This window comes from Onychostruthus taczanowskii, unplaced genomic scaffold (genome assembly GCF_017590055.1).
Source record: "Onychostruthus taczanowskii isolate IOZ18803 unplaced genomic scaffold, ASM1759005v1 scaffold1, whole genome shotgun sequence".
In the NCBI taxonomy this organism is placed as follows: domain Eukaryota; kingdom Metazoa; phylum Chordata; class Aves; order Passeriformes; family Passeridae; genus Onychostruthus; species Onychostruthus taczanowskii.
Window position 1 is genome coordinate 4,924,605 of NW_024496525.1, and position 15,610 is coordinate 4,940,214.

At 39.4% G+C, this 15,610-nt stretch overlaps 1 protein-coding gene across 3 annotated transcripts in view; it reads right to left on the reverse strand.

Annotated features, from left to right (window-relative positions):
* The window catches only part of ZNF106 (zinc finger protein 106), a 41,850-nt gene extending 26,291 nt beyond the window's left edge, over positions 1–15,559 (reverse strand). The window contains exons 1-4 of one of the 3 annotated variants that reach the window (XM_041404101.1): positions 15,206–15,559; positions 6,720–6,805; positions 5,378–5,439; positions 942–1,139 (exon numbers count right to left, since the gene is read on the reverse strand). In XM_041404101.1, coding sequence (XP_041260035.1) covers positions 942–1,139; positions 5,378–5,439; positions 6,720–6,773 — 314 coding nt within the window. In that variant the 5' untranslated portion in view covers positions 6,774–6,805; positions 15,206–15,559. Of the gene's footprint in view, positions 1–941; positions 1,140–5,377; positions 5,440–6,719; positions 6,806–14,391; positions 14,539–15,205 lie in introns of those variants that run through there. The other 2 variants (XM_041404023.1, XM_041404188.1) reach the window with 2 other exon arrangements.
* Positions 15,560–15,610: the final 51 nt, after the last annotated feature.

Genomic DNA, 15,610 nt, shown 5'->3' on the forward strand with positions numbered 1-15,610 from the left:
TCAGCACCCAGCAGACAGAGATTTTGTACAGTTTTAGTTTCCTCAGAACAACACTGCACTGACAGTATTACTCCTTTTCCATAAAACAAAAAGGAAAAGTGACATTTTTGCTACCTACCGTTAACCAGTATGAAAACATGACCACTGTGCAGAGCAGGCACACATTAGTACAACAGAGTGATGCCAAAACCTAACAGTCACCACAGATTTCAACATCTGGAAACACTAATTCAAATTTCTAGCCACAGGACGCAAGAGCTTCTTTTAAAAATGATATGCCCGTTTAGTACCATCACCATGCCATAAATCTATTCAAATAATATATTCCCAACTGGAACATCACACAAGCAATGCACATGTGCAGATTTTCATGTAAAATGAAAGACAATACTTATTACTTTCTGCAGCCTTCTATTTCATAATGAGCCACTGGAACTAGATTTAGCTAATGGTAAGCAGCAAGATACAACAGGTAAGAAATTTCATTCTAGGATTATGGGATTTCAGTGTGACATTTGCAAAAGAATCCAATTCATTTTATAAAAAAACATGTTCAGCAGCAGTTTTTTAAAGGCCAGATTCCTACAGACAACCTCCACCATAAACAATATTAGCACTACTGTACATTTATTAAGCCTTAAGTTAAAAAGATATCAAATATTAAAATAAAAATATTAGGGTTCTCAAAACTCAAGACTGGTTTTATCCATAACAGAGAATTACTCTGTTTCCATACTAGCAGTAGAAGAACAGAACAAGAACATTCAGCAGAGTCACATTTACATGTTGAAACTATGATATCCACACAGGTCTCTTGGATTGCTGTCACAAGTACACTGGCTACAGTGTAGTTTACATTTTGTGAGCACCTAAGCCTTGGAAGTGCATCCTCATTGTGTTAAAAGCAATTCTATTATCTAAGTGGAGAACGGAAAACTCACCGGTTCCGTTCCTTCTTTTGCTTGATTAGTTGAATGAGTTCTTTGTCAAGGTCGTCTTCTTCTGCCTCTTCCTTCTCTTCCTCTTTTCTGTCATGGGCATTAACGTTGTCTTTGTGCAGCTGACTGGAGATGTGCTTGGCATATGCTGACAAACCCACCAGCGTCACCCTGCACACCCGGCATTCATGGCTGCTATCCCTAGGAAGAGAGGCAGAGGGTGGACTTTCAACTCTGCCAACTGGCATGGCAGGTAGCTCTGGTCTTACTTTGTTTCCTCTGAATGTGTCTTGAGTTCAAGGCAACTAGGCTTTGCTCAGTATATTTATTTGAATTCTCTGGCTTTCTCTTTCAAGGTTTTGGTTTTTGATGGTCAGTTTTTACAAGATTTTTTTCCAACAATCAAGAGGTAAAAGACTTGGTAATAAAGCTACATTAAGTGGAAGGAGGAAATCTTCTTGAATTGTTGTACTCAAAATCTATTCAGAGGAAACATAGTGAGCGAGGAGGCAGAATGAAAGGCTTCCAGAGCTAGCAGGAGCTCTGAAACCCATCCATGCTGCCAGCTGCACTGGGGAAGCCTGGTGACAGCTTCTACATTTAATCCTCGCCTTGAGCCTTCCCCCAGTGAAATTTAGAAAAGGGAGGAGGCAGTACATGGATACAGCCAATCCTGATACAACATAACCTAAACTGGGACAGCTGAGACTGCTGCCTGGAATCCAAAGACTCCACAGCACAGTGAGTGATGGAAGGGTATCTTCAGTTCACTGTTCTTTATTTGGTTCAAGTGTGCATGAGGTCTGCTTTCTACTTTAGAGGACTTATCTCAAAAAATATAGAAATAATTTCAGCTGGAGAAAGTTGACAGCTGTATCAGACAAATGGCTTTACTCATATTACTGGATTAAGACCACAAGACTTGAACTTTTTTTTTTTCTTTTTAAGAAATTCAGATTTCTAAAACCACAACATTTGTTCTTCTGACAAAGCCTTCCAATAATTCAGTGTTAAAGAAGTACATTATTAGCTTCCTAAAAAAGGAAAATACGTTCACCAGATTAAAAATAAAACCACACAGAAAAATATTAATTAGAGCATAGTCCACTGCAAACAACTCAACAGGACCAAGACAGGATTTACTGACTGCCTTCACAGTGCTTCTTTCAATTCTGCCAGTTAATTCATAAAAGCAAATATGTATGTTCCCATGGAGAACTTGACACAAAGGTCTTAGAACAGAAGAATCATAATACTACACACAGTTCATTACTAGGTGTCAAGAAAATGGGATCCATAAAAGAAAAAGACAAACATGAATCCTTGTTTTTTTTAGTGAACAGTTAAAAAAAAACAAACAGAGAGAAAGATCAAAATATGTACACTCACTCAAGGTATTAAGGCAACATCCTCATCAGAGTGGTTAATCAAGTGTCAGCAGCTATGTTTTATGTATCCTGGATATCAGTGGTTTCCCTACTAACATACTTAAGATATTCAATCAATGCAGTCATTAAGACACACCAAGAGACAGCTTTATTTTCAACAGCCTAAGTATTAAAAATCAGAATTTTTTTGTTTAATTATTCTGTATGTTGCAGCCTAATTAATGTCAGATTAAACATTAAGATAAATTTAATTTATGATGTCAGCAGTTTCCAAATTTAACCTGTATTTTTGAGAACTAAGTGTACTTAATTTCATACGCTTCATACTCGTCAATAAATATTCAAAGCCCATATTCTATATATTGTACTTTGGGCTATCTTATTAATGCAATAAAGGTAACAAAACCAATATTTTACTAATGTCATTGGAAGAATCCTCTTCACACTCATAAATGGCACAGCTGTGCATCGCTAATAAGACTTATTTTTAACTTAGGTCATCACACAAGGCAAACTGCAAATAGAAAGTTGGCTTCTCACTGAAAAAGATGTTCTTTTTACATAATGTTCCACTTCACTCACAAGGATTCTCAATGAGAAGCACACCCCAGTGGTTCTAATATGGTAGTAATTAGGTTTTAAAGAACAGTCCACATCCTAAGACCCATGTTTCTATTATTTCATAAAACTTTTACCATCCTCATTTATAGACGGACTAACTAAACACAAAGTTTTAATTATTTTGGACAAAGCCAGTGAGTTAACAGCTGGACTGAGGACAAAGAATTTGTTTCTATCACTTCTAACTTGCAAGTTACTAACTACAAAGCTGTGGTTCTTGTACCGACTGACAATCTGAAAAGACAAGACTTCTTTGACCTGCTGTTAATCTATACGAACCTAAAGAAAAACACAACACTTCTTTTTCTTTATGAGCAACTGCTTTAATTGAAGATAAACTGGCCAGGAGTTCAGACAGCTACACTCAGGGGAATTTAGATTTCCTTCAGTTCTATACTTTTCGTGTACCCATTAATGCCATCCAGAACTAGCACAGTCCATGGCACGCACTGATCCTGTCTACACATTCCCCTGCCATACAGGAACACCACACAATCTTAGCTGTTAAACAAGGTGGCCAAAAGAAGTTTGAGGTAACACAACAAAAGAATTCTCAGTACGAAAGCATCCAAGAGCTTTATTTTCTGTATGTGTACTTCAGACTGTAGACTCAATGTCTCATGTTACAAGAACACTATTTCACTTACGACTAAAAACAAGCAAAACCCAAACATGCTACAGCTTTGTACTTGGCATCCAGTTCTCCTTATACATCACACAGAATAAGACTTCAAGAAAAGGAAAGGAGAAGAGTCTTAAAACATTTCTGAAAATTATTCTAGCCCTTGAGATTAAGGTAAATTTAAAATAAAAAAAAAGTATAAATCAATGTGTGCATTTCCTTCACCTCTTCCATACAGAAAGTCTGAAAAGTGACATCTAGCTGGATACTAAACCTCAAGGTAGTAAAATGTTGATACTCCACATACTTTAATGGTGTTATCATCTGTTACACAATTCAGCCACACTCAAGAGGCTGCTGCTTGTGTGTCACATTTTCTTCTTGAAGTACAAGGCTGTAAAAGACACCTAAAAACTTCTAATGAAATTTAAATGGAAGAAGAAGGGCCACAAGAGAGAGAACAAGGCTGCTGTTGCACAGCAAAAAATTAAGTTCATTATTTTGAGAAGAACTATCTTCCATGCATTCTTCTGAAACAGTAATGAAGACAGATAGTTACATTAGTAACAAAAAGTGTAATGATAATGAAAGAAATTTAACTTAACATCAGTCCTATGGAAATGGAAAACCAAAAATTGTCCAATCATTTGCAAGCCACTGCAGACACAATATACAACTTCTAGAAATTAGTGCTGCAGAGCCACAAGTAAACTAAAAACAAAACAAAAAAAAAAAAAAGTAGAAGGCCAGAAATAAGATGTCGAAATAAGTCAAATTTCAGAATCATTGTCAGAAGAAGACAGTCCAGAACAGAAGTGCTCCACAAGTTAGCTGACCAGAAGCCAGAAGTCAGTTTCTAGGGCAGAGAGCATTCTTGTTTTTTTCCCCCTGGGTATGAGAGAGATGTCTTGACATCTCTCTCATGAATGAATGAGAAATTAGTCCTCCACACCTCAAAGAGCAGAAAGAGGATTACTTTTAGTTCCTTAAAAGGTGTTTAAAACAGATTTGTCATTTGTTAAATGACAAATGACTCGCAGCAAGTTTCTGCTGCAAGATAATTAAAAATTAATTTGTAGATCAAATATTCAAGTATCTGACAGTATCTGATCTCTGCGGCTACCTCAAAATCCATACACCTGAAATCACTTTAAAATGTACTCTGGTTACAACCTAAAACCCTATTATTAGGATCATATTTGAATATCCCTTAACTCCCCCCTTCTACTTTCCAAATGTTTCAAATAAAACAATGAAACCTTAAAGGAAACACCACCCAGCATGGTTAGGTCTCCTAATCAAGCAACTGGACCATAGTGGCCAATGACAATCACTCAAGCAGATATTCTCACAGTGCTTGAAAAGATGAACAGTTGAAAAGAAAAAAACAGAAAAAAAGATGAAATGTTGAAAAGATCAACATTTGTTTTTACGTCATTGAAAACTTACAAAAAAACAACAAAAAAAAAATTTAAAAAACAAAAATACCATTGTTCCTAATTCTGACAAAGGCAGAAATCTAGTGCTTGCAAAAGAAACCCCACAAACATGAAACTGCCAAGAATGAACTAACTTTACTTCACTGCAGTCAAAGCAATGCAGGTGCTTTCTTCCACATTGTTTGCCTCCTGAGTTTCTGACATCATGAGAGCACGTTCATTGCCAACTGTCTAACAAGGCACGCTACTAAAGTGAAGTGTAAAAATAAACTGTGCAATTCAGCTTCTATGGGAAATAGGTCAAGAGCTCCTCCAGAAAGTGACATACAAAATGGCACAGGGAGGAATGATGCAAGATTGTTCTCATACCTTCCCTTCAGGTTTTCCAGTTCTCTGTGGTGAAGCATGCTTCTCTTGTGCTCTTCCATCTCCTTCAACATGTGGGAAAAAAATATTTGGTCAAAACAAAACAAAATGCTGTATCGTGTCTGAAAAAGTCATCTGTGTGAATTCTCCTGCCTCGCACAAGGGTGTACTCTACTCCTGCAAGGCTGTAGCAGTTGCCATTCCTGTTTCTGTGACAATGAAAGCACAAACAGGCACACCTGCAGGAAGTTATGTTACCTTTCCCAAGAATAACACACGTGAGTCATTAAAACTCAATGCTATGAAAGTAGAATTTCAGGAGAAAGTCAAATAACAGTCTGTGTAGCAAAGTTTATTAGACTGATTTTTGACAAATCACTGTTGAAAATAATTTTTATTAAAAGTCTCAATAATACCACTCCTCAGAATCACAGTATTTACAACCGCTTCCCTGTGCAATCCGAGCAGTTTCTCTGCATTTGTATTGTAAGACAGCTGTAAATTCATCATCATATACTATTTACTTGGCTAGACACTTCAGAAACTGAGATATACATGTCAGTTTGTTGTTTACAGCAACCCTGATCCATGAACTGCAGTACTGTTGTGATTATTTACTATTGAAAGGGAGCTGCCAGAAGAAAAAGAACATTCATCTCTCAGCAAAAGGAAGCAGTCCAGATGATTTAACTGTCCTTTGGTGTTTGACCCAAAGTGTTTGGAAATCTTCAAAGACCAGATACTAATCACTATCCTGTTTAGCCCTTGAAATCCTATCTGCAAAGGGAAAGGAACATCTTCCACCTTGAAGAATTAAAACATTGGCATCTGCCACACCTCCACGTGCCATGTGGCTAAAAAAATACATGAAGGTCCATAAGAAACTCTCAGTTTCAATGCAGATTTTGTATAAATACACAGCACACAGAAGATGGACACCAAACTGACACATTAATGAATACACATGCTGTGTTACACAAATCCATTTGGTTCTTCCATATGGAAACACAGACCTTCCAAAGGACTCTATAAAATCATGCATTACAGTATTCTTCCCATACCACAATTTACAGCCAAATAAGTATGAGCGCTTTTCACTTTAGTATGTTTATAAAATAATATAAAAAAACTTCATTATTTTTAACATTCAGAATCAAGCATAATGCACAGCTCACGTCAAGAAAGATACTCCAAAGCACATACAAATACATTCTTTGAGACAGACTTAGGGCAGTATATTGCTGCTAAAGAGAAACTGCACTTTGCACAATTTTAAAATGAAAGCATTTCTCATTCACACTTCATATTAATATCTACTGATACGTGTCAAGCATTAACTATTTACCTTTTTTGAGTTGTACACAATGTGACATAATGCACATTTTCGTTGCTGAACCATGCTTATTACTCTGGAAATATCTTATCCCATACCTGCAAATAAAAACAATTTAAAAATAACCAACTTCCGGATTACTTGTTTCATTAATCTATTTCACTAAATAAAGTAAACAAAGTTACTGTTCATGAAAACTGTTGCGCTGAGCTTAAGAGAATACATGCCTCTCATGCACTGTTGATACTCTTCAAAAAAAGATAAGGTAGTTTGAACAGTCATCTAAAACATCTATAATAAAAAGTAGCTTTCCCTTTCTCTCATTTTCTTCCTTGTCATCCAAGGCATGGTACTCATTCAACAGTCAGAGATCTATAGGAATCCTCTTAGCTACTCAAATCAGATTAACAAAACACTTTTCAACCAGAATGATGACAGGGAGAAAAGGAATTAGGAAAACCAAGCAGGACAAACTCAGATCTTTATTTTAGTGTACAGGGCCACTCAAGGAAGATATTTAAGGCCCTAGGAAAATGAAACAGATGCCATTTATGATATCCAAGACCACTAGTCTTCAACTTTTATTGATCCATTTACTCACCATAAAATAAAACCTGAAGTAATTTAAATTCAGTATTTTTCTCACTAGCCTCTGCAAGAAGTGCACATATCCATGTACTTAAATACTCAATTTAGACAGCATTTTAACACTAATCTACTGAAGACTTGCATATATGCAAAAAAAGCAGCAGGTCAAATAAAATGTCATATGTATTTTATCATAATGTTTAGCTCATAAGGAGTGCAATGAAATTAAAGAGTCTAGGTTATAATGCAAAAACAGGTATGTCTGTTTAAATAACAGGGTACAATCTTTGCACTTTTCTTTCTCTTAAAATACAGTATAATGCATAATGATTGAGCATTACTGTCATTTTTTATTGATTTGTCAGAGGCAGTTCTTCACCCTAAACTGGAAACAAATGTATTTTTTCAGCATTTTTGTATCTGCACAGAAAACTATAAATCCTTTCAAGTTTTGCTATCTTACATTAGGCAACTTCAAAGCTAACTTAGCTAATAGCATCAAAGTTAACCTGCAACAGCCTTCTTCAAGAACTCTTCTTCACAACTGACCCTATAAAGTCAATTCTAGTTATTCAACATCAACCTTATTTATCAGCAGCATCAAAATCTCCAAATCTGGTACTGACTAAAAGCAGTGAGCAAAGGGCAGGAACAGGATTTTTACCAAATCCAGATTACCTAGAGTTAAAGCAGCTCTAATATTCAGTTGTTCTGTCCAACTGTAAACAAAAATCACCAAGTAAAACCATGACCCTTTAGGTCCAAAATGTAGTTCTTTGACAAGTAACTCTTTCCCTACAGATTTCCATGTCCATTTACACATAAGGTACCAGCATCTGTCTGGGTTAATGGAGAGGAAACTGAGAGCCGCAATAGCACTTTCACCACTACACAAGAGAGAAAGAGTTTTCTCCCTAAAAAAAAATAAAATCCACATCATTATATTAAAACAAGCACATTTAAAACACAAGAGGAGATTCAGTCATCTCGTGTTCCCTAACCACCGTTCTTGATCTCCCTAAGACACCTGATAGTGTTTAAATATGCAATTTTTAGCTTCATCACATGGGCACGTGATATATTTGAACCATTAGTAGCAGCTGTTTATTTTGATACATAAGCCCCAAAAAAGCTTTAAGATTATTCAAAACTTTGCATCAGCCTGCATATAAATTCATATGGTAGCAGTGATGTCCATGCAAAAGCACCTGCCTTCATGGAAGGTCAGGATTCAGAAACTATCTTTCGGACCAAATTATTTTGAAAGCATTTATAAAGATCACAATTTGTTTTAAATATATTTCAACTGAGGCAGTAGTTAAGGAAAGTTTAAGCTAATATGAGTAGAGACAGAAAATGCAATATTGCAGACTCCCGATTCTCTAGTGAGTTATTAGGTGAGTATAGTAGGACATCATCAATATACTGTTTATACACAGATCTGTGCAGCTGCAACAGATCCAAAGGAATTATTAATGATCATACACAAGTGACAAATGTTTAGATGCCTATCCAACATAGTACAGCTGGTTTAATGCAATTAATATGGAAGTACTCATGGAAAGCGAGGCTGCTAATCCTTGCACCAATTTCAGACACTTCCTTTTGCATTAAAATATTCTATACACCCCCAACATTTTTCGCTGGCACTACTTTGTAGTTCAGCGGAGTAATATCCTACATGTGCTCAAGATCTCATTCAAGATTACCCAAGTATTTACAGAATTCATTCTGCACTGGGCTGAAAGCAGCATGGGACTTAAATCAGGAAAAGCAGGCCAGTTAGCACGGAACATTAAAAAGCTTCCACAAGCAAAGCTAACATTACACCTGTTTTGGCTAATTAAAACATATAGTAACTATACACGATTACAGGAAGAGTTTTCGGCAAACTGCCCAATCAGCTGGGCATTACTTATGACAGAGTCCTAAAAATACTAATAGAATTCAAATGCTATTGGATGTCACTATGAAAAGGGAAACTTTCCCAGTGACATGGACTCAGAAATAAAGAGATTCGGTAGATGTTACAGGGACTGGGAGAACATAGACACACATTCTATTTCCAGATCACCTCTTGACTTACTGTCTTAGATATAAACCACTTCCCATCATCCATAGCTTTCTCCCAAATGCTGCTAGACCTATAAACATTGTGGTTCATTTTAACTAAGTGCTTCAATTTTACTGTAAAAGAACTTCTACAAAGTATTTTGAATAACATAACAAATCAAAGGTATTTCCTCACTCACTATGCAAAATCAGCAAGAATCAGACAGCTTTTGAGCCATATAGTCACTGCATTTCATCTATCATACACTGGTCTCAAAACTTCCATTCTTCACGAAGAAACTTCAGAAACAGAGCTCACTCTAGATAAATGCAGGCACATTTGAATTCTTAAAAAAAAATCCACATACTTTAAACAACCTGCAAGCTTTTATCAGCTTTAACACCTTGTGCTTTTGAAATCATCACCTTGCTGTATAACATGGAAAATTACTTTTTATTGGACTTGGGTAGGAAGATGAGCTACTCTAAAAAATGAGGAAACTGCAAGCAAAGATAAGGTTTTGCCAAAAAGACCTCACCATCATAAAAAGAAGAAAACATGTTAAGAGCAGAATGCAAAGCCTTTGAAGCAAATGAGATATTACAATAACTTCCTATTTTGAGGGAATGTAACAGTTCAATGGGTCATTTTTTATTTGTTTGTTTTAAAGGGAAGGGATGTGTTTTACAACTAGGCGATACAAACACAACTTGCCCATTGTCTACACCTGTACAGAGCTTAGAAACATCACAGAGCATTAATTAAATTAAAAAAGACTGCTACAGAGATTTTGGAGAACTCTTCTCACAAATAAAAATAGTCTACAAAGAAAATTAGGCATTAGACTACTTCCTGCTACAACATCCATTTGTCCACAGTTATTCAACCTTACCGGATAACATACATTAAAAAGGTACATCAAGATTAAATCTGCTACAGATTAGTGGCTGAACACACTGACTATATAAAGCCACAAGTGCCATGGAATGGGGTGTGCAGCCTGGCATTCCAGCTGCCTAGAAATCCTCAGGAGGCTTCAAAGAGATCAGCAGCACTGGCCTGTGCAAAGGCCTGCCTAAGTGCTGCATGTCCCCACAGAGAGCAGTGGAAACTCCACACTTGAGAAGAACAGGAGGCTACAAATTCACTGTGCAGAATGTTCTGCAGCAACACGCTCAGCACATGCTCCGTTCCTTGCAGAGATGTCATTCCTAGTGCCTCAGCAACTTCTCTCCTGAGCAACCTTCTGCACACACAGCAGCTGAAATGCAGAATAGTAATAGTAATAATACTGAGCCCTGTGCTCCAATTTCATCACCTCCAGCAGAAGTTTCATGGAATAAAGCACCATCATTCACAGATTATCTTCCCTTCCAAGATTCATTGCCCCTCAAGCATCTGAATTTACCATGCACCCCTGCTACACCATAACTTCTGCTAATTACCTAAACCCTCCTTCTAGGCACGTGTGAGGTACTAACTTTCCTTATGAGATGCTGATCTGTGCAACCTAACCCAGGCAACAAACAAAAACTTAAGGACTTTCTAAAGTCAAGTCATGGCTAACAGCATGATTCTCCCCCAGCACACTGTCAGGCATTGTACAAACTACTTTGTAGTTGGTTTCTTATTTTTACAGGGCAAAGGAGAAAACTACATTACATTCCAGAAGTTAAAATGCTTGTACCAGAAGTAAAGCTTTTAAGGTAAATTTCTCCCTGCTTTCCAAGATTTAATTTTATCCATGTGACAATCTAAGGGTAGTCTAGACCCCTGAGCACTGAAGCAGCACCACTACACAGCAAATAGTATAATTGGGCAGACAAGTGCTCAACTGTTTTGTCATCAAGCCAGGAAAGAAGAGTTATTTCACAGATCAAAGTTCTTTAAGCTCCCGTTAAAAGCAATAAAATTTACCTCACTACCTGGCCTAGAAAACATCTAGCAGAAACTGAGTGCTATATCATAAGTATGGCTGGGATTTTTACAACATACAGGGAAAGTCTGCTGGAGATAACTACACCACAGAGAAATATCTTAAACAGACTGGCACAGGCACAGAACACCTGGCATGAACACAGAGTTTTCACTGACTTCTATTTTTATTTCATGTAAGTGTAAGAACAGGGCACAGACCACAAGAACATAAATACATCAAGCCACAACCAAATTGCATCTTTCCAACTCCTATACATAAGCAATGCTAATAATTTGCTAATATACAAAGTAAATTTTCCGTGCTGTAAATCAAGATGATAATTTCTCTCTAGTGAAACTAAATGACTTATTTCTGTCTTACTCATAAAAGCTTTTCACACACCAGAAGATTCAGGAATATATTCTGTCCAAACTGGAATTAAGAACTGTTCAGCATTATTGCTGTATGCTGTCACTTAGAACACCTAAAATCCACATACCTGGAAAGCTTCTGTTTTCTCCCATACTCCCTATTTGGTTTAAGGCATATGCAAGTTTTGTACAATTTAAAAGAATTGTACAAAACCAGAAGTAGTACTTCTGCTAACACCCTATTAGCACCCTTAGGAGAAGGGAGTTGTCTGTGTATGACTACTATTACAGCCTCAAACACAACTGATAATGACTGAGACAATGTCTTACTAAGAAGCAACATAGTGATCCACAAGATGTGGGCAAAACAATCTAATTAAATTTTAGGTTTAAATATTTAAATTACTGTGACTTACAAAATAATTTACCAGCTTATTCTGGTAACCTTGAGTCACTTTATAACGGGTCTTCACTTTACAGACCCTTATAAGAATGACAGAAATACTCAGCACTAAATTTACACTTATTTCTGTAACATTAAGTTGTATCCTTTTTTCCCCCTTCCTAGGCTATTCAAGCTCATCATATCCTTCCCAGGTATTCATATGACATATGACATTTATAGTGTCATTACAGAGTATGAAGAATCACTGGAAGGTGATCTGAAGCACTCAAACCAAGGTACTCAAGTCACTCTTCAATATAAAGAGCTTTCATGCCAAGAATTCAAGATAAGGATCTCAAACATTAAGGCAGTAGTCATTAATGACCAGGTAATAGAAATACTGGATTCTGCCTAAATTTTCATATCTCTGTAATGCAGTTTGTCCCAGGGCTGAACACCAGCAGCACTACCACAATAGGATCAAAATGTAAAAAAGTCTAGGACTTGATGAAAGAAACGAAAAAAATCTTACATTACAAATATAAAACACAGTTTTATAAAACCAAAGAAGTTACTTGTAAGGCATAGTATCCTCTTACTCTGCTAGAATCAGCTTGAGTCAGATAACACCTCAAATCTTAGGACACCATCTGGTGGCAGAGTTCAGAGAAGAGGATTACCAGATATTAAAAAGAGCTTTAACAATTAAAATTTGATTCTGAACAAATTTAAATTTTATTCTGGACATCCTATAAATTTTTTTCTTTACAAGATAAGGTTGAAAGAAAATTGATAGAAAAATAGTTTCATTTTACCTAGATACTACAAGTTGTATCTCTGTACACAATTTAGGTATGCATTTAGAGGACAGTGACTGCTGTTACTCTGTACTGAACTCACAATCCTGCAGGAATTAAGATGTCTTTAGCTGACATCCCTTCAAATATGTGACATTTTTCAACATATGGAACAGAAGCTACCTGAAGTTTGGTGACCAAATGAACTTAGGTAACATGCAAACATAATTTGGGTAAAACCGACTGAAAATGCCACAGTATAGCACCTATTTAGTTAGCTTTACATACAAAAATCAGTCATTAGTGGAACACACAAAGTAGAGCAAGTGCAGCTGCCTTTTACTGCCAGTTCAGCTGAAGTCAAGCAACAACTTTAAAAAAAAACAAAACATAATTCAATTGCTTTTAACAGGAGACACTTCAGGATAGAAATCTATTTTCCAAGGTAATAAATTACAGACACACTGCATTGGCCCTTAGAGCCTGCAGCAGTAATCCCAAATACTGCAATGCTAATGGGAATAAGCTTCTACATTTCAGCAAAGCTATTAATCAAATTTTTGGAAGGCTTAAGTGTTTGGGTTTTTTTTTTTAGGCCAGGATCTGTCAGCTCAGCAAAACAGCTGATTTGTTAAATGCAGTAATTGAGGTTTAACTGAAAGAAGTAGCAAACAACTGAAGAACAGCAATAAGCAAAAGAGATATAAGACATGCAAGCCTGGAAAATCATGTTGAAAACAAAGTCCACAAATTCTCAGTTCTCTTCTTTCTCAGGACACATCACCTCAGAACCTATCTGTTCTTTAAAGTTGCACTTCATCAGGTGTAGAAGGGAAGGTGAAAAGGAAAGGTTTTTACCTGCATGAGAACATTGTTACCAAACCTCCATCAACAAAGTATACTAAAGCATGAACTTTAATCATCAATGCCACTTGTATACAATGTTTCATAAACTTTTACAAATTGACATTCATATGCACCCCCGAACAGTTCTTAATATAAGCTTGGATTTGAACTACCCTGTGTGCAGTGATCAATGATTACTTTCAAACACCCCATATTTCATCATTCCATTATGACTTGTTTCACGCTGTCAGCCCCACTCCTTTTAAGTTACCAGATACTTATCACTAAACTCATTCATGCCTTCACTACAACACATTTTTAGATATTTGCTTATGAGGACGGCAACGAAGCAGCTCTGCACTCCGTCACACTTCATCTCCGGAAACACTTCTGGCAAGTATGAAGAGGCAGCAGGGCAGCGACACACCTGGGACAGAGTCCTCCGCCCTAACGAAGCTGCTCTACAGCAGGGCATCAAGGTCCAGAGACCACTACAGCGATAGGGATGCTCGCAAGGCAAGGCAAGGCAAGGCAAGGCAAGGCAAGGCAAGGCAAGGCGCATGCCCGCCCCAAGGCGAGATGCCCGCTGCCGCAGCCCCTCTGGGCCGGGCTCGCCCTGCTGCCCTCCACAGGCCGCCTACTCCGCCAGAGCCGGAGCGACCCCCATCGCCCCCGGCCGCCACCGCGCTCCCCATGCCCTCTGCTCCGTACAGCCCCGGTACTCACGGATCGCACCCCTCTCCAGGGCGGCGGCCCGGCAGCCCATCCCCTGTGGGACCGAGGAGGCCCGGCCACCACCGCCCCGGGTCCGGCCGCCCGCACGGCGCCCGCACCGGGCCCAGCCCGCAAGACCGCGCGCGGTTCGGCGGGGGCACAGCGCAGCCCACCAATGGGCCGGCGGGAAGGCGGCCGCGCTGTACGCTGGACGGCACGCCTGCGTGGCCGCGGGGCCTGCCGGGAAATGCAGTCCTGGCGGCGGCATGAGGGTGGGGGACAGCCGACAGGCGACTGATCTTAATGGCGAGGGCACCAGCACCGGCCAGCTGGGGGCATTTACCAACAGATAATGATAACAGAGGTTATTGTTGTGTGTAAATACAGCGCTTTAAACGCACAGTGCTACGTGTTACCGCTGTACAGATCAGACGCTGCAGACGGCGGGTACCTCAGCAGCGAGACGCCGTGGATACCACGCTGGCCAGGGCAATCTGCTCCAGGGGCGATTTTTAAGGCAGGAGGAGAAAGCGCGGCCTATGCACTGTGCAATAACCCTTACTCCACTGGGACCTTTCACGAGGCCAAAGTCCACAGGGGCTTGGAGCATCCCGAGGTGCTGAGAGAGACGAGGGAAACCAAGACCCAGCTCTGAGATCGCAGCAGCAGTTTCACTGGAAGGGGGCTTCAGGACCCACGAAAGCTGATGCAGGCCCTGATGCTGTAAAAGCTACCCGCTGTGTTTACAGTGCTTACAGCCCTACAGCAGGTACGGGATCTGACAGCAGCCTCAGGGAAGAACTTATCACACCGAGAAGGAATATACCTTAGGAAATGCTGCGCGGTTCAGCTGCAAAGGATGAGGTCGAACAGCAGCTTTCCCTTTCTGTCCTCCTTCTCTCCGCTGGTGGCAGAAGGGAGCTCACATTCACACTCATCGTCCTAGTAGAGAGTAGTAACTGGAGAAAACCCGCACTGACACAAACAGGCCACTTGTGTACTGCGCTGTTTGCTGCCGCAGCTCCGGTCAGCACGGCCGGACCGCGGGCCCCAGCATGCGCAGCCCGCACCCGGCACTGACACCCCGCACGCTTCAAGGAGGAGGGAAGGAGGCGCGGCAGCCCTCGCGGGCCGCCATGCCGGCTGTCCACAGGCCGGTGTTCCGGGCCTGGGCCGTGCGAGGGCGCCGGGGGCGGCTCCTTCCGCCGCCGCGCTGGGAGTGGCGGAGGAG